This window comes from Mugil cephalus, chromosome 17 (genome assembly GCF_022458985.1).
Source record: "Mugil cephalus isolate CIBA_MC_2020 chromosome 17, CIBA_Mcephalus_1.1, whole genome shotgun sequence".
Lineage (NCBI taxonomy): Eukaryota > Metazoa > Chordata > Actinopteri > Mugiliformes > Mugilidae > Mugil > Mugil cephalus.
This window is the reverse complement of record NC_061786.1, coordinates 10159782-10184289: the sequence shown is the minus strand read 5'-3', so window position 1 is coordinate 10184289 and position 24508 is coordinate 10159782. Positions and strand designations below refer to the sequence as shown.

The 24508-nt window shown below is 45.3% G+C and overlaps 2 protein-coding genes across 3 annotated transcripts; one reads left to right on the top strand and one right to left on the bottom strand.

Moving 5' to 3' along the window:
* Positions 1-394: 394 nt before the first annotated feature.
* Positions 395-11136, bottom strand: LOC125023326 (transforming growth factor beta-3 proprotein-like). The gene is made up of 7 exons (XM_047610521.1): positions 10343-11136; positions 5903-6060; positions 4419-4548; positions 4219-4326; positions 2333-2489; positions 1574-1727; positions 395-1482 (listed from the first exon to the last, which is right to left on the bottom strand). The coding sequence occupies exons 1-7, from the start codon at positions 10686-10688 to the stop codon at positions 1324-1326; spliced, it is 1212 nt and encodes a 403-aa protein (XP_047466477.1). The 5' UTR covers positions 10689-11136; the 3' UTR covers positions 395-1323.
* LOC125023327 (intraflagellar transport protein 43 homolog A) lies at positions 7902-24508 on the top strand. 2 transcript variants are annotated; one of them, XM_047610522.1, is made up of 11 exons: positions 7902-9804; positions 11976-12149; positions 13164-13265; positions 13371-13382; positions 16175-16245; positions 18589-18624; positions 19290-19336; positions 22938-23010; positions 23737-23812; positions 23913-23975; positions 24227-24508. In XM_047610522.1, the coding sequence occupies exons 2-11, from the start codon at positions 12105-12107 to the stop codon at positions 24329-24331; spliced, it is 630 nt and encodes a 209-aa protein (XP_047466478.1). In that variant the 5' UTR covers positions 7902-9804; positions 11976-12104; the 3' UTR covers positions 24332-24508. The 2 variants fall into 2 exon arrangements, with proteins under 2 accessions (XP_047466478.1, XP_047466479.1); XM_047610523.1 differs by lacking the exon at positions 13371-13382 and having other exon boundaries at positions 9662-9804.

Genomic DNA, 24508 nt, shown 5'->3' with positions numbered 1-24508 from the left:
TTTAGCTTCATGTTGTGGATTTATTACCGTCAAAGCCAGTGCATGCTGTATTACAAGACTCCAAGCAGCAGAATCCAAATCGATGTGCATAATCTACTGTGGTGATACAACGTTGTTTACAGTGCAATGTTATCATTCTTTCTGTTCCTTACTGTTTACAATATACGTGCATGGAGATGTGATATTTTTTTTTTTTTTTTGGTAAACATTTGGGCGGTTTGTAGCAAGCAACATCGAAATGAATACCTAAAAGGCAATAAACCATGATGATTGTGTCGGTATGTGTCAGTGTTTTCACTTCATTTTGACTTAGTTCAGGTCCTTTAAAACTCTAGAAACGACGACTGTTAATGACGAACACAAGAGCTCCAGCAGTAATGAAAATACAAATCAATCCAATGGTCCATTTTTTTTTAATTAAAAAAAAGTGTTTCCAAGAGTAATAAGAAAAAAAAAAATAACATTTACAGTTTGTGATCTAGTTAAGTTCACTTAGTGACATACATCGTCTCATACAACAGAAAGGCTTCACTTTAAAACATAACAATCCCTGGAATCACCATCCTGTTGCATTACAGAGGTAAACGTAACCATGGAAATACTACTTTGAAATAAAGATTGGTTTCCAGCATGTTTTATTTTTCCTAAGATCTTTTTTTTTTTTTTTTTTTTTTTTCTTTTTCTCTTCTTAAACTCAACAGCATTTAATCCTAAACAAACAGTGTAGGGATCTGTGGCGTGCACAGCGTCGGTTTTCCAGCTCGGACGCGCAGACGTGTCCCGTGCGTCTCCTCAACCGCTCTGACGCGTGCCGAGTTTGGTTTGCGTTCTCGCTCGTTTTTCTGCGTTTTCTGTCCGCGAGAGCGCGTCGGTCGTGGGCGAGACGATTGTTGTTTTGTTCCTTTCTTTCGGTGGAAACGGGCTTTGATTACCGATGCTCGTATGAGGTACGGGCTGTTCAAAAAAAAAATGCTGGAATATATTTAAAGAAAGAGAGGGGAAACACTGATGTCAACAAAAAAAAAAAAAAAAAAAGGGAAAAGGACGACAAGAGGTTTCGATGGGTTTGAGAGCGCTGTCGGCGAAGTGGTGAAAGTCTCCTCGGTAAATGCTGCCAACGTGGGTTTTCGCGAGCAGAGTGGTGGACTGAAGTTTTCTTGAGAGAGCTCGGGGAAAGGCTGAAGCAGATGGACGACAAAGGCGCACCCTGCCCCTCTTTTTTTCTTTTTTTTTTTTTTATTTATCCCTCTCACCCGCTTCTGAGTAGTGCCGGGAGCCGTCGCGTCCCCACGTCTCCCTCCGGGGCCCCCGGAGCCTCCGCGTTTAGCTGCACTTGCAGGACTTGACGACCATGTTTGAGAGCTGCTCGACTTTCGGGGAGCGACCCACGTAGTAGAGGATGGTGAGGGGCTCCAGGTCCTGAGGAACACAGCAGGGCGAGGCGGACGCTTCCGGGTTCAGGGTGTTGTAGAGGCTCAGCAGCTGTGGAGGAAAAAGAGACGAGAGGAGACACGTGGTTCAGCTACACGCCGATTTCCGACATTAGTGACTTGCTGCGGCGCTTTCGGCTCACCGAGCTGTGGGTGGTGTCGGCGCTGCGCAGGTAAGGACAGGGACCGGAGCAGAAGTTTGCGTAGTACCCTTCGGGCTGGTGGATCCATCTCCAGCCCAGATCCTGCCGGAAGTTAATATATAGTGGTCGCACACAGCAGTTCTCCTCGTAATTACTGCAGACAAGAGAGAGAGAGACAGAGAGAGACAGAGAGGGGAGACAGGGCTCTTGATTTCACGGATTACACGCGATTTTAAAGAGCTGTATACATTTTCCACCCTATGGCCTCAGTCATACAGGAGAGAGAAGTTCACAAATTCCACTCTTAGGTGTGCCCTTATTTTCCCTCTCTGGAGCCAGCCCAGGTGCCTTCGGTACGGCCTGTCAGCCTGACAGAGGAAATCCAGAGCTGAGGAGACGGTGTGTAAGAGGAGGTAGCGCTCGCCGGTGCTGAGGCAGATCCTGACTTGCATCAGCTAATACCTCTCTCATGCTCGTCTGAGTGATTAACAACCCCTTTCGTTGTGCTCCGTGCCCGTGTGCACTTATTCCCTGTCATCGTCTCGAGATGTGACAGCTGATGTTTCCACTAGAATTCGCTCCGGGTCTGCGAGGCCGCGTGCGGCGTTTGCCATTTGAACTAGCCGGCGGGTTCGGATTTCTAAAACAAGCAGCGGACGGCGGAGCCAAAGAAACTATTATACGCCGTTAAAGACAATAAACAATAAGCGGCGAGCCGGCGCATTACATTTTCCAGGGCGAGGGCGCGGAGGGCCTTACTTGAAGCAGTAATTGGTGTCAAGTGCCCGCTTGCGCCTGCGGGACGAGGAGTGGGCGTCCAGCCTGTGGGGAGGGAGCATCATGAGGATGAGGTGGGGGTACAGCTGCTCCTTGTGTTTCTTCGCACGGCTCAGATCATCGTATTCCGCTTCAGTACCTGCAGGAGCGAGAGAACCGAGAGTGAAAGCTCTGTTGAGATGCCTGAACTTCAGGTAAGGCAGATTTCTGTCTTACATGAGGATGATCTCCAGGCCCGACTTATTTTCATCCCTCTCCCTATTTAACACGAGTCCCCTCTAACTTCCCCTTTTCCCTCTATTCTCCCCCTGGGCCTGCGTCTGCTCATCCAATCTATCCCTGATAGCTAAAGCAGTGGATATCTCAGGAGAGATGCCGCTGGTGGATGTGTACGGCCCTCTTTAATTTGGGGCCAAACGTCTGAGCGCCGTGGCAGCACATTCCTTGTGGCCAAGCCAGTCAGAAGTGTTCCCAGGACTGGGGGCCCGGAGGCCCCGGTGCTAAGTGAGATACCAGATCAATTGTATTCCCATGCTTTGTGTCTTTCTCTTCCTCTTAGAAAGGAAACCCATTATCTCAACAAAAAACAGTGAGCATCGCGCCTCGAGGAGCGCGTTTACGACTGGGCCCGAAGAGGAAGTTTTTACCGATGTCATAATAAGGAGCGCGGCGTTGTTTTATTATTAAAACTTCGTGTTCAAACCTGAGAGAAATCACCGTCGAGCGCTCGCAGCGCAATGAATCTAAGTCAGAGCTAAAACAAGTGCATTTTCTGTGATCCAGAAAGCAGACATTTGGCAAATTAGATTTAAATCTTTATAACCAATCCACTTATATTTATCCAAGTCTGGAGCCCGCTCTGCCAGTATGGCAGGACCAGATGGCGAGTCCCCATGTTAAGAGCTTTGCAGGACCACATAAAACATGAACACCAATGTATGGAAAAGTCCGCTGATAATTCATTAGCCCAAAAAAATTATCATCAAATTTCGGGGAACGGCTATAACAGCGACTAAAGAGGGAGGGGAGCCAAAAACAGCCCAGTGAATCAGACAGTCCTGAGACCCGCAAAACATCCAAGAAAACGACAGTGCTTCAACAGCGCTAATCACAATAAACCCGACTTCTTTCCAACAAAGGGGAGATGCTTATCTCAGACATTAGACAAATCAAACATAAGTTAAACAAACTGATTTGCTATCGGGCTTTGGATCGCGAGTACAAACTGGAAGAACATCTTTTCACTCGCACACTGAGAACAAAAGCACTGACCAAACACAGACTCGCTCTGCAGCCACAGTCTGGCCATGGAGAAAGTCTTGGAAGCCTAAATTAAAAAGCATCTGCGCTCACCGCAAGGAAGGTTGAGCCACGGACATTCCTAATGATTACAAATTTCACAAAATATGTTGCACGTAGAAAATATTTAAATGAAGGGGTGAGGGCTGAATTCAAAAACTTTGGGGGAAATTTTGGGATTACTCTGATTTGCTTTCTCGCTGTAAAACAGATGAAATGATCAGTGCAACTTTTACAGAATATTTGTCAGTTAAATATCAAGCTACAGCCATTAGCTTAACTTAGCTTAGCTTAGCACAGTTCTTACCGGAAGCAGCTAGCAGTAAATTGTGTGTAAACTCCCAGAATACAAAATTATTCTATAATCTTACCCTACTACCGATTATCACTATTGTTGATCATCTGGATTCTTGGTTGCCATGTTTGAAACCTTGGAACAATATTGTTTTCCTAATAGCTTATTCACATGACATGTAGCTGAAGAGAGCGGGCTCATATCGAGGAGAAAGAACAATGCTTGCAGGTGCACATCCGAACTCAACTCCTCAACTCGCTGGATGTGGTCTCACCTTTAAACTTGACCTCCAGAACCTCGTTGGCGTTCTCAATGATGTCTCCATTGGACCTGAAAGTGTGGCAGGGACAATGGACGCTGATCTCCAGGCCGAGATTGGTCTCTGAGGGGGGAAACAAGAGCAGAGGGACGCACGTTACTGAGGCTATTACGCTCTCCTTTAAACGAACCGCCACTTTAAGGTGCCCCACTCACGTCGGTACATCAGCCACTCCCTCACTGTCTCCGTGACATCAAAGGACACCCACTCAGGCGTCCCCTTGGTCAGGACGTTCTTCCCCCCGATGTAGCGCTGTTTAGCTTTGGGGTCATCTTTCTGGAGGATCTGCGAGGGAAAGATGAAAATGTGACCCAGCTGCGTAAACTCTTTTATTTTTACACACACAGACACACACAGAAACCGGGGCTGTCTGTCTGAGCCAGACTCTCCGGGATGCCTTGGGCCAAATGTCTACTCTTCATGGAAAAAGTGACTCCCTGTGTTGATATCCCCATTTTGCAAGTTAATGCCTGCGTGTTACCCTCCTGCCAATGAGAACCTGGCCGTCCTTCGCGTCAGCCATTCAGACTTAAGCCTCTCAGAACTGGTGTCACACGTATCATGAGAACGGCATCCCTGAGGGCGTTTATGTCCCAACCGCGCTATCGTCGCGTCAATATCCCGAAAAGGGACGGTTGAGTAAACACGACGGCGTGTTTCAGACGCCAGTATCTCCACCAGCACCTCTCTGGAACAAAGGTGCAGTGAGGAAATGTGCGTTCGGGTGGTGGCGGGTACGAGCACTTAGCCCCACAAGCAGCGCCTATGGATAACTGGGGTTCCTGAACATTGTCAGCATCTAATCTGTCTTCCTGTGGGAACGGGGGGGGGGGCGCGGGGCTGCCAGCGTCAGCTCACTGCCAATCAGCTCCAGCCTGAAAAAGTGCGGGGGCGAGCGAGCGGCTCCGTTTACTCCCCCGGTGGGTGACCCTGCCTCTATCTCCTCCTAGGCCCCTGGAAACAATCTGAGGTCCTGACAGTCTGTATTCAGCGCCGGCCAGAGCCTTTGCTTCAGAGGCGGTATGCAGTCCGGAGACGCTTGTCTCCCTGGCAGGAAATGTTGGAACCTGATCATTACTCCTAGTCTCTCACGGGAGATTAATAAGGAAACTGAAAAGAAAAAAAAAAATCTATTCTTGCCACCCCACACACAGACATCTACCAGATGTATGCTTTAACACTCTTCAGAAAGTCATCATGAATGCACTAGAGGAGGTCTATACGTGTATATATATACATATATATATATAATATATACATATTCATGCCTCACTAAATCTAACATGGACGGACAACTGCTTTGAGACTGACAGCAAAGAAAGAAGAAACTGCCGAATGTTAATCTGGGGTTTCTTAAAGACGGCTGCACAAGCTCTTAAAGTCGCCCTAATGTAGAATCCATTTGACTATAAGCACATGGAATACTGATCAGCACTTGAAAGGAGGAGAGAGGGAGTTGGACACCCTAATATAAATGTTTTCATCTTTCTCACTGACCTACACGGGCCTTCCGAGAGAAACGGAGCACATGACCCTCCCCCCTCCCCCTCCTCCCACCCACCCCCACCACCGCCACCACCGCCCCCACCGCCCCTCCCGCTCTCTGCTAACAGTGGAAATGAACGGTCAGTTCACACACCTGGTAGAGCTCAATCCTCTGCTCGTTTTTCTTGGCGCTGGGGTTGGGGATCCGTAGGGCTCGAAACTCAGCCCGGAACAAGTTGGTGGAGTTCATCTCCATGGTGGACACATTGAAGCGGAATATCTTGGAGGTGATACCCTTAGTGCAGAGTTCATCTGCAGGTGAAGTGGAAACGACGGCTCGTTAGTTATGAAATACCTCTTTAAGAAAAAATAAAAAAGAAAGTAAGAAAGAAAGAAAGCAAAAAGAAAAAAAGGGACAAATTGGAACTGTGATTGTTATTTTTTTGGCTGACTCCCTTTGAGCTCATCTGTTACCTCATTTTGGCCACTGAATTCGGTACAGGGGTGGACATGTTTACCCTCCGATTATTAATAAGCTTTTCGCAGAGGATTCCCCTCTACATGTTTAAAAAGTTTAGAAATAAAAACAAAAGTATGACTTTTTTTTTGTTTTTTGTTTTTGTTTTTAACTATTTCTAGCCAGTTCCAGAGAACCATTACCACAAACCATCTGCTTATGCTTTGTGCGGTCCGAGTTAGCAACAAGTTGAAGTCGTGAAATGAAAACCAAATGTCCCATGTGGTGGAGGGAACAGGCTACAGCGGGACAGCGGCGTGCTCCTCCTCCTCCTCCCACCGCAGCACTTGAGCCCAACAGGTGTTCAGAGGGCTCGGACACGAGCCAAGAATTCCCTGGAACTCGGGGGTTTTAGCTGGAGAAGAACATGTGGATTCGCATACTGGAGCGGAGCAACACCTGAGCAACCGGTGAAGGAAGGGAGACTCCATCACGGCCCACGAGAACGTGCTCGAGGGGGGCGGCGACCTGCCGCACACCTTAACCGGCGCGTGTTTGCAACCTGACCTTCAGCGGAGTCGGCTAAACAAAATGCCCACGCCGCGATTCGATCTGAAGGGCTTCCTGTTACAGTGAAGCCTTGTCCCCTTTCATACCATAATACCACTGAACAGTTTATTATTTTAACAGGCCAAGCACATGCAGAGTTGAGCAAAACAAGCACATAGCAAACTTTTTATGAGTCAAGTGGAAACAGTCACTTACAGCCAAGCCCTGGCTAATTTATTACCTCGAGCTTAAACTTTATTACCGAGCCTCAGATTTGCTGGTGGTTGAAAGGGGGCACTGCACCTTTAGCTGATTTGCACCTCGGGCAGTTTATGGGGACAAATGGAAACTCCGAAGAAGTTGTTTCTGTGTCATGCAAAAGGAACTCGCACATCTCCAAGTATCTGTACTTCATTTGACCCATAATCCTATTTCAGTGTCCTCCCAGTCATTATCTGATATTTCCACAAAGCTTTTTTTTTTTCTTCTTCTTCAACTCGCCCTATTTATAGGTGACCTTTTCAGCGTTCATCCACAGCCAGATATCTGTCCAGTGTTTCCACACAATCTATAAGGAGGAAACCTCAGTAGCCCTTTCCTCCCCTCACCCCCTGCCCCTGTCTCCCTTCCCCCCTCAGTCTGCCTCCCCCACAGAAGGTGGAAAGCCCCACTTCGAGGGGAGATTTGAAATTCTAATCAAGTCTTTGGTTTCCTTTTGGATGACCTCATTTTTTCCCATTGCAATGGGTTTTAGGTGGATTTCACATTATGGCTTATTTTTGCCAAGGGTCTGAAGGGTAATTTGTTCCATGTTGGTGAGCGGAGGGGATTGCTTGTATAATTAAAATGAGATACATTCACTAATTGTTTGACCCCTTTTAGATGATCACGCCGCCGACACGAGCTCAACCTGTAAACAGTTTGGAGCAGCACACTGTAATGTAATGTTTCTACTGGCAAATCCCCTCAGAAATAAACACCCTAATCTTGGGTTAAATTCCAATTAGAGAATTTCTTTATCTAGGGTTTTATTGGGAAACAGTCTCATTAACACGTTTGGGAAAAGCGTATTTACAGACACCGGATAACGAAATGATTTCAGTCCCATTTTATCACTCGGTTAATTTGAACTGTGTCTTAAATGGGGGGGGGGGGGTTTAAAAGTGTAAGTGGAGCAGATGGCCCGGGAACGGACGCTGGAACGGCTCTGCCGCGTGCAGCCTAACGTAAAAGCGAGGCCTCGCCCAGACGCTATCGGCCACACCTCACACCCTGACACGCGCTCAGCCTCCCGCGTCTGGCACCCTCTCAGGAATCACCTCTCTTTGCCCTTTCGCCCAGAGGCTTGTTGGTGATGTCAGTCTCTCCAGTGCTTTGTGCCGGTAAACAAGGGAAATAGGAATCATAAGGCGGCAGGTGCTAGCCAGCTGCCGCGGTGTCTAGATCTCATAAAGCATAATAGAAATTTCTTTGGAAATGTATTCGACGGAGCCCTCTATGATCTACTTAAATTGCAGCATCTGGAATTTGAATTTGTTTTCACCGGGGCTCCAGTGGAAAAGTTTGATTTTTCGCTTTCCAATTACCAAAGAAATTAAGGCTCAGAAACACAAGAAATCAAATGTATCAGAGGGGGAAGGGAGGGAGGGGGGAAAAAAATGTCCAATTTCTCTACTTCATTCATCAGACTGTGACTCCTCGAGTGTTAGAGGCCACTACTAGCAGATGAGATAATGCGGCGGACGTCTGTGCTGGAGAAAAACAAACAAAAAAAATGGTAAGCAAAAATGGTAAAGGCGTGGGAGTCGGCTGGAGAGCGAGCCCAAGACCTCTGTCTCTGTTTGTTCAGATGACATCATCTTTCTACTATCCCATATATCAGATACCCTGCTGTCCTCAGCACTAGCCCTCATTTTTTTCTTCTTACTGAGCAGACACTGAGTCAATGATTGGCTTGAAATTTCACTGAAACTGCATGCTCCACTGTGCCTGGCATGGTCAGTCATTCTTAAAATGTCTCTGTGCCACAGGTTGTCCTTCACTTCATCGGGTTTCTCCAGCAGCGCTGTGAGCGCAGGGCCCTTCGGAGAGACACCGGAGGACGGGAAAGGCTCAGAGGAAGCTCTACCCTGCTGCCCTCTCTCACCTTTCGCTTCATCTGCTCGCCTTGCATTAGCTGTCTAGCGAAGCAGTCTGGATCAAGTGGTGCATTAAAGTATGAGAGAAAAGTTTCTGTTTAACTTCTTAACTGAAAAAGGAAAAAAAAAAAAAGAAAAGAAAAGAAAAAGGACAAACTTGACTAGATTCCCAAACACTCCCACCATCCAAAAAACGGCGAATGTAAAACTCATTATATGCAGCGGGGTTGAAAATGAACTACACTGCGAAATTATCAAGGTGACAGACATTATGTTCCTACGTACTGCCGCATGCCCAGTTCTCCTTAAAATTACAAAATGGAAAGGGAGAGGAAAGTGTTAATTAATGTATGCTGGCACGTTCTGCTCATTTGAGTAATATCTTCCCTGGATACGCTGTGGGGCAGTAAGTGCTGCCAGTAGTAAGTCAAGTTCACTGTCTTGTGTTATCACCTACAGTAAGGCCTACAGTATGAGCGCAGTGATGTGTCCTGGGCATCTGGCCATCACTGATCCCACTCCTTAGACCTGTGTTTGTTTTGGGAGCTCTGGCTACCTCTGACCAGTGGATAAACCCCGGACTGTGTATTTTGAATGTCAGGAGCACTTTGTGGTACCTGTGAAATGGATTTGATTCAGGGCTTATGCTGGAACCGGCAGAGGCTCTGCTCAGTGTCACAGCACAGCATAAACACCTGTTGATTTCAAAATGGTATCGCCCTGCTCTAACTGTGAATAGGCACACGTCCAGATGCTCAACTCTCTCTCTGGAGAATCTGGTCAGAGAGCTTCTGCTTCTGATTTCTGGAACAATCAATAGGCCTTAGTTTATACAGGAAATACCAATATGGATGAACAGGGGGATTAGATCATAACAAGGAGCTATTCGAAAGGAATAGTGGGGAAACAGAGGTGAGTAACAGTGAGTGAAAAATATTGGGGAAACTCACGGCCAGAAAATGGAAATGAGGTATTGGAGTTGGCAATAAATACTAGACTTAACAGCCTGAGAATTTTCCTCGCTAAGGAATGTGTCAGAGTTAGGCAGGAGTTCCCATGGCTTTGGTGTGAGGTATGTATGAGGAATGGTGCTCATTCCAATTAGACTGTTTACTTTGCCCTCTCCTTTGCGCGACGCTCCACTGCTCACTGGCGCGTCTGTGCGTAAAAGACACGAATGGACTTTCGCAGCAGCTGGAAAAATCTGATTCCTGGTTTAGAAATTATTGGGGTTAGGGTTAGAATCGCAGCACCTCTCGTGGCAGATCGTGGCCTTTGTTTCATGGTCGTAAAAACATGCGCGTAAATGAATTTTCCAAAATACGACTGGCCACCTCATGCCAATACTGTCCTTTTAATAATCTATATAGCAGAACAGATCTGTAGTTTATTATATATTATCATGTGAATGGAAAAAGTGAATAATAATAACCAAATGCAATGGACTCACTTTGTTCTGTTCGACCATTGTCCATGCCGAACTTGTAAATCTCTTTGGCGTAGTACTCAGTCTCCGTGTTATCTTGTCCGCAACTCTGCTGCCGGTCTCTTCCCAGCTCCTCAATGAGCTCCCTGGTGCTGTTATAAAGGGCCAGAATCTGAAACGGTACTTGGCTTGGACCTGTTGTTTGAGGCGGACTGGTCATCTTGAGTTTACTTAGGATCTGTCCCCGCACCGCCTCCACTCTCTTTTTCTTAATGTGGTCGATGTCCACAGTGGTGCAAGTGGATAGCGAGACAGTTACTGTCACACAACGTGAGAGGAGGAAAAACAGAAGTGCTTTGCCCGGATTCATATTTCACTCTGCGTTCACTCACAGCCGAGGTTAATCAAGTAAAAAAGAACAACACGAACGAAACAAAATACTAATTCCGATTTGAATAGAATCCCTTTTATCTTTTCATTCAGGTCGTGAGTGAGTCCTGTTCCTGGAGGAATCCCATTTTCTCAAGTGCTATGTCATCTTTGCGAAATGCGCATTTGCGTGGGAGCAAATCCGTGCCATTCTGGAAAATAATCTCAGCTCTTCATCAAAACTCTGAATTGCACTCTTCATTCCCTCTTGCCTCATTCACGCACCTCTCCTTCTCTTTCTCTAGTTCACATGGGCGCCGATCTCTGCACCGTGGTTCAGCTTCCCCATCGCATCAGGCTCTTTCCATCCACTTGTGCTCTCGGAGTCAGTGCGCCTCTGTTATCTCTCCGCAGTCCAACCTCAAACACACGCAGACGCTTTCTACTCTCACTCATACTTTATATCCAGCAGCCGTGACGTTTCTGAGGGAGGGGCTGCGAGTTGAAGCCTGCTCTCGGACAATGCGCTTTGTGCTATTCCGAAACGACACTTTAAATTTCATGTTGTCAGATCTGTTTTTGAATCCAGTGCGCTTAATGTTGAGCAATGTGATTTCGCAAGAGAGAAAAGAGGGCCACTCCATTGTTTGACATGATTTGTCATGAGTGTATTTTGTTTTACTGATTTTTCTAGGGATCGGGGACAAAAGTGTAATTTGTATTTTATTAATATAAAACTGGCTTTGCTGTGTGCCACGCAATAGATAGCATTTATTAATTTATGTAGTTCTTGGCTGGTCTGTGGATCGTTTATTCCATTGTTATTATTAAGTTCGTGGGTAATATCGACATATTTAAAATAACATTTTAGAGGAAAATCCGATGTCCAGGTATATTAAAGGTGCTCAGCGGAACGGAGCCAGCTGTTGCATGCTGCTACTGTCGTGCAGTAAAACATGCACAATGATGACATCTAGCGGACAGCAAGCAGAACGCCAGGTCAAATTTATCATATTTCAGTCTTGAGACTTGCACAGTGAAGAGTTAATAGGAAATAAGCAGCTGTGTTTGGAAAAGAAAAACAAGTTTCCCATTTAATGAAGAAAGCAACAAATTATAATGTGTGTGAGTTTCATGGTGCAGTGTTTGCTTTCTGGTCATTTTTTAACGTCATGTCAGAAACAGGGGAGTCAACTGTTCACTGTAAAAGCATGTCTTATGTCTCGTGTAAACTATATCCGTTATTTCTGCTACACAGTTTTCTTTTCTGTCTGTTTTATTTATTTAGTGTACTCACTTGGTTTAGCGAGACAGACACTTTCCTCCTGATTGGCGTTACCATGGAGAGCGTTGCTACGTGACGCTTGTTGATATCCAGGAAGAAGAAGCAGGCTCATCGGTAGCAAGGAGGAGAGAAATGGACGATAACTTTCAGCTCGGAGACACGCAGCCGGTGAAAAACGTGAGTGACTTGATTGACGTCGTATATAATTTACAGTGAGGTAACGGGGAAGGAGGGAACATTAACTTTTCAGCGCTGTAAAACGAATTGAACATGCACTGTAACGGTGCAGCGACGTTAGCACTAGCTACTTAGCCATTAAGATAGAGCTAACCTCAGTGTTGGGTAATGTACTGTTATAATGTAGCTGTTCAAGCCACCACTTACTTGAAAACATACAATACCTCGTGTTGCTCTTGAGGGACGGCAGAGGGGAGGGTTGTCTCTGAGTATCATGCTAACGTTAAAGAAGTGGTTAGCAATGCTAACAGAATTTTCCCGACATGCACAGCTTTTTTTCTTTTTTTTTTTTTTAATTCGGTAGTCCTTATTCTTTCTCCCACTCTGACTTGATCGGACGTCTGGCATTAAAGTTTCTGTACCGTGTTTTTATAACACGATTGCTTTATGTCGTAAGTTTGACCATTGTTTCAAAGCTATTTGCAAATATATCCAACTAGTTGACGGTGTTGTAAAACGTGTCCATGTCCACACAATTGCCAGATGTCTGCAGACAAACGAACCTCAAGGGTCACACCGTCTTCTACCTTTTCCTATACCTTGCCATTTCTCAGACAGTGGTACAGTTGCCCTGAAAGATCCAAGATCTGCATCCCTTCTCCTTTCATCTTTTTGACCAAAGCTGTTGTCCTGTTTACCATACATTAGACCCAGTAAGCCCATAAGGCAGATTCAAGAAGTGGTAAAATAGTTCTTAAAGTTTAGTTTATTAATTAATAAATAAAACAAAGTTCACTTTTTTGATTAATACTCTGATCCTATGAAAAATGAGTATTAATTATACATCATTTGACCATACAGCATACTAATCACCAAATGTGGTTGGTATATTCTGGCCTATTGTACTTATTTTTGTGCATTTAGACAACACGTGGCTTAAAAGAGTGTTTACTAACAACCTCAAATGCCTCAAACAAAATCTAAAATCATGTTGAAATTCTGCACATTTTCCAGGTTGTCAAGTCTGGACGAAGAGCTCGCCTTGCAGCGGACCAATCATCGTTTGAAGATTCTCGTTATGCAAGGAAGTCCTCCACCTCCGCCTCAGTGGGAGAAGTACGCTATTGTGTGATAACAAACAGTTAGATGCATGTTATAATTACACTTAAGACCGGGCTTCATGAATATGCATTTTGGTTTTGTCTCATACATGAATTACAGGAGGAGGATGAGGTAGGTAGCATGAAAAAAGCAAGCAGTAACTTTGCATGGCTTATGCTAATGCTCCAAATACCAACTTTATACCATTTACTGTCATCTTAGATTTTTTTAAACTTGATCTGCAGTACTTGTTTGCATCGCTTCAGCAGGTTGGATTTGATATCCAGGCCTGTTGAGGTTCGCAGCTTCTCAAATTACAGCACACACAGTTATTTTGACACACTTGGTATAAAGTTTTAAAGGAGTGCTTATTTATGCAGGTGACGAGATGATATTTGAGTTGCTGTTTTTCTACTTCAGCAGGTTTTAAAGCATAGACAGTGAATGTTGTAAAACGTTAAGAGTAGCAGCTCTTCATTTATTGCCTTGTGTGCGTGTTGGATTTAATGTGTTTGCATTATGCGTCTGAAGTGTTACTTCACACAAACTCTACAACCCCTTTAAACTTTAATTGCGCTCTTTTTTTGTCTGATTCAGTCCCATGACGCTGCCATCAATTTTAATAGATCCTCTAATCTGGCTAATTTTACATGAATCATTTTAAGTCGAGGCAGAACTGTAAAGTTGTCTCACTGCTCCTTGAAACACTGCTTGTAATCTTTCTAAATTTAGACAAAATGTATGACCAAATACACAGAGAAATCCTATCAGCGATGACAGTGTGACAGTCGAAAATAACTTCGCTTCGCTATCGTTGGCATTTAAGGAATCAGTCAAGTCTTCTGGATTGACGAACTGTAAATCAGCCAAACATTCCCAAAGCAAAACAATTCCAGCAATGCACTAGCTTTAGGGTAATGTTCCCAAATTAGGCCAACTTCCCTAATGTATGAACCAGTATTCTCGCGCTCTCTCTGACCTGCTGTGCACATGCAATACATTTTTCCGCAGTGTCGTGCGACTGGGTGTTTTCTGTTTTTTCTACAGTCTTCGTTTATCAACTATGTCCTCTTCATCTTAAAATACCCAACTGATTGGTTACATTCCTGACATCCTTTTAAACAAAGACTCATTTGCTTTTATGGGCTCGCTGGGTTTGACTACCACAAGTTCCCGGCCCCAGAGACCGTCAGAGGATCTTAAATTAGAAACCCTGAGGCCTAATTGCCTTAACAGCCGTAACTATTTTACTACGAATGCAAGGTTCATATTTGGTCATGAAGAATCTGAGGCAGGGATTTGTTTTGTTTCTCAGGACACTTATGGTCCTCTCCATTTTTGTTGAGTGAAATAACTGTCAGAGGATGAATTTATAGCCCTCCAACACACTTGACCTTATTATCATGTCTCCCATAAACATTGTCAGAAATGCCAAACATTAAACATCAGAGGGGCTCCACATCACTTGAAGGAATGCTATAATGTTGCTTTGAAAGCCTAACTTGTCATTAATATGAACTCGTTTTGTTCTTATTAAAGAGACAGTTACTAATTACACAAAGTTGAGGGAGCTCGTTTAGCTCGGCTCTCGCGATTAATGGTAATATACAGCAGAGGAGAGCGGGCTCCCCCTCCCTCTGCCCTGCTTAATGGTGACATTCAGATTTATAAATGGCTTTGGTAAAGGAACCAGCCATGAAAGATGATTTCCTCTTTCATCATAAATGAAAGAAATTCCTCACGAACACTTTGTCCTCTGCAGACCCAATTTAGTAATGAGAAATGTTGTGCCTGTATTTTTTTCCCCCTCTAATTCATTTGTCTAGTGCCCACCCTTGTGCGCTCCGAGGAATTCATTCATTCAGCTGGTAGTCTCAGGGTCCAGCTCTCAGGACCAAGATACATACCCCGTTTACTATTTTCAGAATCAAAGAATTAGAGAGAGAGAGGGTCATTTTTTTCCTCTGAATCTATTTCAGGGTCAAACATAGTTCCCACACTCTGCTCCATATGTTCTAACACTACTAATAGACTGCTATAAAAACTAATAAACAAAACAATCCGGTACATATAGATGTTTTTTTCTTGCACATACCAGACATGCAGTTTACTGTGCTGGACTTTTTGGTAGTTTTAAAACCGGGAACAAGATAAGACTATCATTTTGTCCAAAAGGTAAACACACCTTAATCCTCCGAGAGCACGATCTTGTAGGAAACAAGCGAATAAGCAAATACAATAGTCCTTTCAACACAACCTGGGGCTATTTAAATGTGCTTTTTTATTAACATACTGTATCACTCGTTTCTCAACACCACAAAATTGTGTAGGTGTGTTTGGTTTCATCACACTTGTAGCTCCAGGCCTCAGCAAACAAACAAAAGAATCAGCTGAGTGCTTTTCCAGCTGTTCTGAACCTTCGGAGACAGTAGTGATTCTAGGGAGATTCTTCGTAGGGGCCCAGGCTGGGACGTACGCAGGCCACCACTCCCCAGTCTAATCTAGCAAAATGGGTAGATGTAATGTTGGCCTTTGGGGAGATTATAAAGGATTGTTCATGCACTGTAGGGTCTTCATAGGTTGTCATTTCAAAATATGCCACCTGGGGGCCCTTTTCTCTCAGGGCCCCAAACAGTTGCTTGGTTGTTTTGTCGGCGCACCCCTGCTCAGAGAGAGTCGATGCTAAGCTTCTTTTGATTTTCCTGGTAAAGATAACAGGGCCCTCTACTGAAACGAAAATATGAAGCACAAAATATGCCCTATTCACTACTATGTCAAATATGTATTCATGTGAATCATAGGCCCAATCGTTAGTATAGGCAACATGTAAAGCTATACCTTTGTAAAACATGTTGTTTCTGTGCTTTATATGCCTAATAGCATTCAATCAAGCTGTTTTCTCTTAAAGTTCTTTGTTTTTCCAGGGTCCTCCTCCCAAACCAGCCCGGCGGCAGGGCGGCTGGGCAGAGGAAAGCTCCGGGTCCGGCTCTGCCAAGTACGTATCTTCACCTTTCCCCTCACTCCTCCGGCGGCAACACTGAAAGCGAGGCCTGCGAGCTGTGCTCTCGTGTTATGTGTTATTAATGAACTCTCATGCCGCTGAATGAGCTTATTTATCAGTGCATATTTGGCACTCGGGCTGTGAATCAACAAGGTTAGAGGGAGCCTGTCTGAGCAGGCAACTCTCCATTCGTCTTCATCTGTGAGCAAGGCGGTAATTGACATGGTTAATGCATCAGCCACAGGAGGGCACTGTTAGTCAGCTAGCCACTTCATCACAAGGGTTCAAGCCACTTAATCACCCCACACCACCGCAGCCTGCTCTTTACACAGGGAGCACAACATGGAGAATTCATGAAATATTTGGAGCAGATGGGAGGTGTTTGCCAAAAGCTTTCGTCTACAGATAACAAATCTGAATCTCGATACCGTGCGCGGCTCACTGAACACGCGATATTTTAATGCAGTGTGGAGCAGTTTGCTCCTCCACCTGCCACTGTGCTTCTTTTCGTCAGTCTCGGCGGAGGTGAGAGCATAGGAGGTGCATTGAAGTGAACAGGCTGAGTCAATTGTGCTTATTTGCGTAGTTTGCTGCACCACTAGTGCAGGCAGGAAAAACAGCAAACTCAATAGATCTTTCCTCTCTCGCAGAAGGTCAGCGTGTCGCTCCTCCGCTTTTGCGTAACCCCGCTTGATTCCCGGCCTCAAAGTGATTGAAATACAGGAGGTGTAAAAGGGGTTTGCACGTGCATTGATCCTCTCTGAAACAAAGTAAGTAATGGTCCCCCCTGGAACCGGCAAGGACTTTTCCCTTCAATGTCACCCCTCATGCTCAATCACCACCGCCCTCCTCCCACTAATCCCAGCGCAGAAATCCCAGGATTTGTCGATCTATCACTTCTAATTGACACTAAATGATCTGTCAGTTTATTGATGAACCTTTGAAACCGGGTTGTCACAATATATTTTATCCCTAACAACTTTTTCCAGACAGTTTTACCATGTCTATCGCTTTGCCTTACATGAGTCTTAATCAAGGGGTCTGTAATGTGTCTTAAGTGTCGCCACCCCCGCCCCCCAGACAGGACACAGTCCAAGGGCAGGCAGGTAGGCTCCCTCAGCTCCTGTCTGCCTCGACTGGTTGAACTCCAGCACCTTCAAGGCTGCTGGTCTGGACTTCGCATGTGGACAAAGCAGAGTGAACGTGATTGGCCATCGTACCGTGTTCTATGTCATGCCATAATTTTGTATTTGAATAATTGAAAAAAAATCTTAATTAATACATGTTCCACTTTTTCTAACATACACACAAATGCATGCACACAGCTTTATTAATGTCTATGTTTATTCAGATAAAAGGATTTGGATTTTTTTGGTCCTGATGAGTTTGTGTTTATCTGAAGTGAAGTGTTAAAATGGAAAGTTATTTTTATGTATTTAGTCTGAATCACACATCGTATTTGCCCCAAAGCTTTTATAACCTGTACAACATACGAATGTCATCTATATTTAGACCCATAATCCCAACAAGAAAAAACACCACACAAAATTACCCCGTCAAGAATAAATTAAAACCTGAAGGAGACAGAGTCAGTATTCCCTTTACAATAAAACAGAACAACGTATGCTGGGGTTATTCTAAAGTGTGTGTATTTGACATGCACCTTTTAATCTGTTTGCCTGTGTTGTCCCCTCACTGAGCCTGATTCAGTGACAACAGCACCTCTTAGTACTTGTGTTTCAGATAAATATATTGTTTATGCATTATTTTAATGTATATGTGTTCATCTTGGAGATCTGTTCACTTCAGTTTTTGAGGGATCATGGAAACAAAATAACATCAAAGAAAAAACAGTTTCAGCTCTGAACAAATTTCCCCAGTAGGGGGCACTACTCTACCAGGAGAGCTGACAAAAGCATTTTAAACCATGAAAAAATATGGATACTTGTTTTATTAAAACACATTTTAGGCCACAGATTAAAAAAAAATTAAAAATCATTTTGTTTTATGGCTGCGTCTATGTTTTTAAATAATTTTTCCTGTAATAATTCGTATTCATCCGTGTAGTTCTTTAACGGTAGATTGTGACCTTTCTTAAAAATTACAGTGTGTGCTAAAAATATATATTTATGTGTTGCGTCAAACCCTGTATTTTAGGGGAAGTCTAAAAATAGTTGCATAATCTTGACGAATATGAGAACAAGAAAACAGGCAGGGACTATCAGATAGTACTGAATACTTACTATTTTGAAAGAGATTAAGAATGACATCAAACAAGTGCTATTCAGTTTTTTGTTTTGTTTTTTCCTGAAAGTTGTTCTTTCTGCTGATTCACAGATCTTCAAGAAGACCTGCAACAGAGGACCTGGAAGAGTAAGTCACAATCCTGATTTCATTGTACTCTTTGTGCAGTTGTTGATTGAGTTCGATGACAGTTACATTTTTGTGTGCATGTGCATAAAAAAAAGCCAGTTTTATACGTTTGTTCCCTTTGCAGTAAATTTGAAATGGCGTAGCTCTTTCAGATTGTCCTAATCCTTGCCCTCCAAGAACGATCACTTAACATGATTAAAAAACAAACAGCGTGACTGAGTTACCATCACTTTTATTGGTGTTTTGTAGTTTGCTCCTCACCCGCCGTCACATCGTTCTGTGACTAGAATAGACATCACCAGGAGGAGAGGAGGGTGGAGGACGTAGAGCTGTGTATGTTTTACTCATCATCGCAGCAGGAGCTCGGTGCCTGAGTGACTGTGGGGACACGCAGGCTGACACTGTGCAGAAATATCCCTTATACCGTGACTCCTGTCTCGGTAATACTTTGATCTGGTCGCTGGTAAACCAGACGGCACCTTCGTCACTGTAGGAAACTGAGCACTCACCCTGCCTACCTATCACGGGAAAGAACAAAAACAGGCCCAGGATCAGAGCAAACTCTGAGTGAGGCAGCTCGCTCACTCCTCACGATGACCTCACCGTCGGGCTCGGCTTTTAAAAGCATTAAATAATTTATTCTCTCACACTTCCTGTTTCAACAGCCGACGCCTGCGACCGCAAACTCCCCAAGGATCGGATGATGAAGGGGGTAAGAGCACCCTCGCGATCCCCCACTCTGCGCGTCTCCTCACGGGCACAGAGGAGAGCTCCAGCGCCTCCCCCGCCACATTCATCCTCCGAAAGTAGAGCAGATAAGCAGGCAGCCAGATCATCGCTTTCCACTGATGCTCCAACCATATTTCTCTCTTCGGATCCGGCGTGGATTCACGTGCCGGCGCCTTGCCTTCGACCACTGAGTGTGTGGGCATTGAGCGCGGCGTCTCTCGGTGAACATGACAAGTGAATATGATCATTTAATATCGTGAGATCCATGGCTGATGGAGAGTAATGTGGCTGGATTGAGGTTTGTCCACTAACCACCCGGAGCAACACAGTTAGTCACACACACACACGTGAACACACAGAGCGGCAGACAGGTGCTGTTGAATACAAATCCAGTGGTAACGTTGCCGCTTTGACTGAGTCACCCGAGGGCTCAACTGTGTGCACCACAAACAGCGTCGGGATCGAGGGCTGGAAATTTCCGCAAGGTGCTGCTGGAGATAATTGTTGTATTTTGTAGTGCAGAGCAGCCTGTAGAGGCAGGGTCAGGCAGTAAAGATTAGTTTAGCATGCACTGCTCAGTCAACATAATGAGGGTCCTATAGATTTTGGTGCCTGACATAATGACATTTTTGAACACAAGACTTTTCGCCACAACCTGTTTTAACACGTCCTAAAAATCTTTAAAAAAAATGTGACAGCTTATTTTTGTAAATTCAGGACAGAAAGCTAAAAAGTCAACTAGGTGCTTATTTAAATATCCAACTTTTTATCATAAATTTTCTCATAAAATATAATTCGTCACATTATTGTTACAGGGAAAGGTTTTTAAGAATAATATTCGCAGGGCGGATGTTAATTCCTTAATGCTGCATTTTATTTGCCAGTGCTGGATAAATTTAAAAATTATTCCAAGATATAAATAATGATAAATCATGTGTAAATTGCAGACATAAACTTCAGGGTTTCAAGCTATAAAGTGGATGTTTTACAATATGCCTCTGTTATATTTTTATACCTACAAACACACATTGTTGGCGCGCCGGCTGAAATGTCCAGCGCAAGAAGAGTCCGGAGGTTTGGTTCTCTCGCAGTTAATGCCGCCGGAAAGATTATTACTCTGTGGAGGGAGACCTCTTAATACAGAGCTGGAGGCGGGGGCATTGGAAATTACAGTGCTGAGGGTTAGTGAGATAGCCCCTGCGATCTTGATTGTGTCCCCTACCCTTATCCCTTATGTCCACTGGCTACAAGCGCACAGAGAGACAGAGAGAGGAGGCCAGCCCATTCCCCTGCTCCCATCTCCCTATCAGCTGCCCCCCACTGCCTCCCGCTGCTCACTTAAAATAGCACCAGTATCGCCAACACACTCACCTGTTTTGCGTCTCTTTCTCTCAGGTCTTGCCTGTTGTCCCGTAAGCTTTTTCTAACCGATTCCGTGCCTAGGTAATCGTTCGACCGGACCCCCTGCAAAAGATTATAGGGGGAGGCCAAGCGATGGGGAGAGGGTGTCCTGTTCTCCAATGTCGCTGACTGGCAGGTGCCTGCCGGGGAGCATGTCTACATTCGCAGCAAATTATCCCCTTTTGATATTTACATGCTTCAGCGAGGAAGCCGGACGTGGCCGCGTAATAAGGATACGCGCGGCGGACAAAAGCCACCTTGATGCTCGTCCGGCCGAGCGAAGGAAGCCGGCGTGGGTTGACACGTGCGGCGCTGGCGGAGAGGCAGCTCCTCTTGATGGAGCTGCCCTTTGCGTCAGAAGAAAACAGTGGCTTGTTTGCAGCTGCTTTCGTGCCCCGCTTGACCTCCAGTAATAGACTGAATTTGAAGCTCGTTTAAAAATGTTGTTCCCTTTCTCACGCAATAATAGACTTTGCATATAGACAACATATGCCTCCGCGCTTCACATTGAACCCTCGCGAAGTGTGTTAATAGTGCATTACTGGCTGGAATGAAAAAAAGGGAGCGTGAGGACAGATAGACAACTCAGGAGGCTGTTTGCAGAGCCCGGACGGCGAAGCTTTTTGATGTCATTGCACTAAGACCATTAAATTTGATTGGGGGTCCAGGGGGGATGGATTCTGCTGAACGCTGTGCTTTGTAAATGAGAGGACAAAGTGTCACCGGGGCCTCATGAATATGAAATACCCCGCGCCCGCATTTATTTGGGTATCAGAAACACAGATGAATCTTGTCAGCGGCTAAACGAGCGTGGCATTTTTAATTTGGTTTAATTAAAAAAGAGAAAGAAATAAGTTATCAGCGCGGGGCGAGGTTCGGGTGCGTAGTGAAACTCGATGGGTTTAACTCGCGGCCGCGTTGTTTTCCGGGATTCTTCGCCCGTCTGAGAAATATGTTTCGAATCAAAATAGTTTCCCCCTCCTTCCGTCAGAGATCGATGTTTCTTCAGCTTGAGTTTATTTTCAGGGGTTATTTTGAAGGAATGGTGACACAGATGCCAAGATATTTCCTCACATCAGATGCAGACTTCCATCTCCTCACCTCTATTTAGCTCCTCTATTGACTTTCCCCTCAGGGTGCAGTACTGTGGTTAGAGATTACTGACAACCCTCTTCATGCAGTCCTGCTCTCCCTTTTTCTCTCACTATCTGTCTGTTCCTCTCTCTCTTGCTTTCACCCTTTCTCTCTCTCTCCCTCTCTCTCTGTGTCTCTCTGTTACTGTCAACACTCTAAGAGCTAATAAGGACGTGTGATATGTTGCCCCACAAGAAAACATCGTCCCAGAAAGACATCACACCCTAAGCAAGGACACTTGTAAAAATTTTTGACAACTTTGTAGTGCAGACAAGAAGGACTGTGTATCGTTGCATCTTCTTTATCTATAAAGTCGCAAACAAATCTCAGCGTTGATCAAACGCTAACCCAGTTAACTATAAAATCTTTTAATACGTTTCAGCTCTTTATTCATTATTAACCATTAGGCTCATTTCCAGCCGATCCGTCTCCATCCCTTATTATCCCTCTGTCATCTCCCTGCCCTAATGTGTCCATCTGAAAAATTGCTGTGAAAGTTTGCCCTGTCCTTCTTGGGAGTGGATCCATCCTCTGTCCTGTTGCGTTTTGCCAATTAAAGTGGGTTCCCACTGTTCGAGCAGCGGGCTGGCGGCTCCTGGCACCGCAGCCCCTGCCAGGCCGCGCTGTGACTTCCGACCCCACACAGATGGGCCCGCGAAGCAAATACTCTTGCACATGGCTGGACGCCGCCCCAGTCGGAGTGGCAGAGTGGACACGGAGGTCGGCCCGCCGGCCACCGCGGGTCCTGGGGGTGGGCGGCGCTGACAGGGCCCAAATGCTAAGGTAGCAGGGGGTGCTTTCTGGGGAGCTCCTGGCCAGCGCCCCTCTCACAGCGGGATGAGCTGCCGCCTCGCCTCCTGAATATTCATGGCCGCATGGCTATTGTGACAGGGCGGCTCTTATGAGGATGTAGCTAGAAAAAAGGAGGGAGGCGAGGAGGCGCACACGCACGCACACACTTCCAACAGCCACACACAGCGGATTTACTGTATTTCAATTTTTTGTATTAGTAGGCAATTTAATACATTTCGTACTTTTCCTGTTTTTAGATATTCCAGTGATTCCAGACCTCGACGAAGTGCAGGAGGAAGATCTCACTATGCAAATCGCAGCTCCGCCAAGGTAGCGAACTCTTTAAAGTCCCAGTAGTTCGCTCTCATCACTCTCAGACCCTTTTATGGCGGCTGACCTCCGTCCACGCGCGGGACACTGGATCAGTAGCCCACTCTGGTGTTCTGTGATGTTACCTGTCCTCCGCTCGCGCCGCCGCGCAGTGTTCCACTTTATCGGCGTGGAATGGAGAAATAACAGTTGGGTGTGATTTATGCAACTCTGCAACCAGGGTCCTTACTAACTGGGGCCTTTGATTTACAGGGCAGTGAGAGACACGCCGACATGTGTCGAATATGTAGCAAGGCTATGACAGCGGTGGAGGTTATTAGGCTGGGGCTTGCTCTCTGTGCGAGATAATATCCACATTGAACTCATTGCAGGGGCAATGTAGCGTGTAATGTGCAGTAAGTAGGACTGGCATGCACTGCTAGGCCCCGGCCACTTTGAGAGCCCCCCCACCTAATTCCAACCCACAGATAAGCAGCTGGGTTTCAATTTGAAGCGTTTAACACTTGGCAACCGTCTCCTGCTCTCTGTGGTCTTTGCTCGAAGTCTTGGAGCTTAACTGTGCACAAACTTCAAACTTACCTTAAGACAGTTGCTCTGCAAGTAGCGCGAAATCAGTGTTTTACTCTCGTTATATTAAGTTTTGATTAAAATACAAGTTTTATCTGCAGTGAATGCGTCAGAATCCTGTTTCTCCATGTCTCTTTTGTCTTCCTTTCGCTTTGTTAGCATCCAGGTGAACCGGGTTATGACCTACAGAGATCTGGACAATGATCTGAAGTATTACTCCGCCTTCCAAACCCTAGTAAGTCTCCTCTCTTCAAGGTGGATCAGTTATTTTTTGCGAACCAACATCACCTCTGTTTGTGCAAGCTAAGTGTTTCCCTTTTCCTCTCTTTCTTCAGGATGGAGAGATTGACTTGAAGCTCCTCACTAAGGTTTTGGCTCCAGAGCAGGAGGTGAAAGAGGCGAGTGAGTTTTTAGTAAATATAGCTCGTGAGCTCCCAGAGAAGGCCCGTCCAGCTGTTTCTGGAGCGCCGGGGGGAGGCTGCCACTCCGTCTCTCAGGTAATCAAGATTTATGATGTGTACATTAACACCCTCTGTTCTCCTCCCCCATTCTCCTCTCTTTACTCCCTCCGTTCCCCACGCTCTCTTTCTTGGTTCGTATCCCCCCTGCCTTTCCCATTCTTCTTCTCTCCCTCACTTGTGCTGTGCAGGATGATGTGGGCTGGGACTGGGATCATCTGTTTACAGAGGTGTCCTCAGAGCTGCTGATGGAATGGGATCAAGGAGAGAGTGAGGAGCTGGTGGCCTGTCTGTAACATGAGGAGGACTTTAAATGACTCCGGTGGGAATGGTGGGTGGATTTCCATTACACAAAATGCCCAGCGACTTTAGTTATATTAACTTAAATTACTATTTGTTATCCAGAATTTGTATTATATAGAGTATGTATAGCATTTCTTACATTTTCTTAATAAATCTTCTGCAGAGACCTG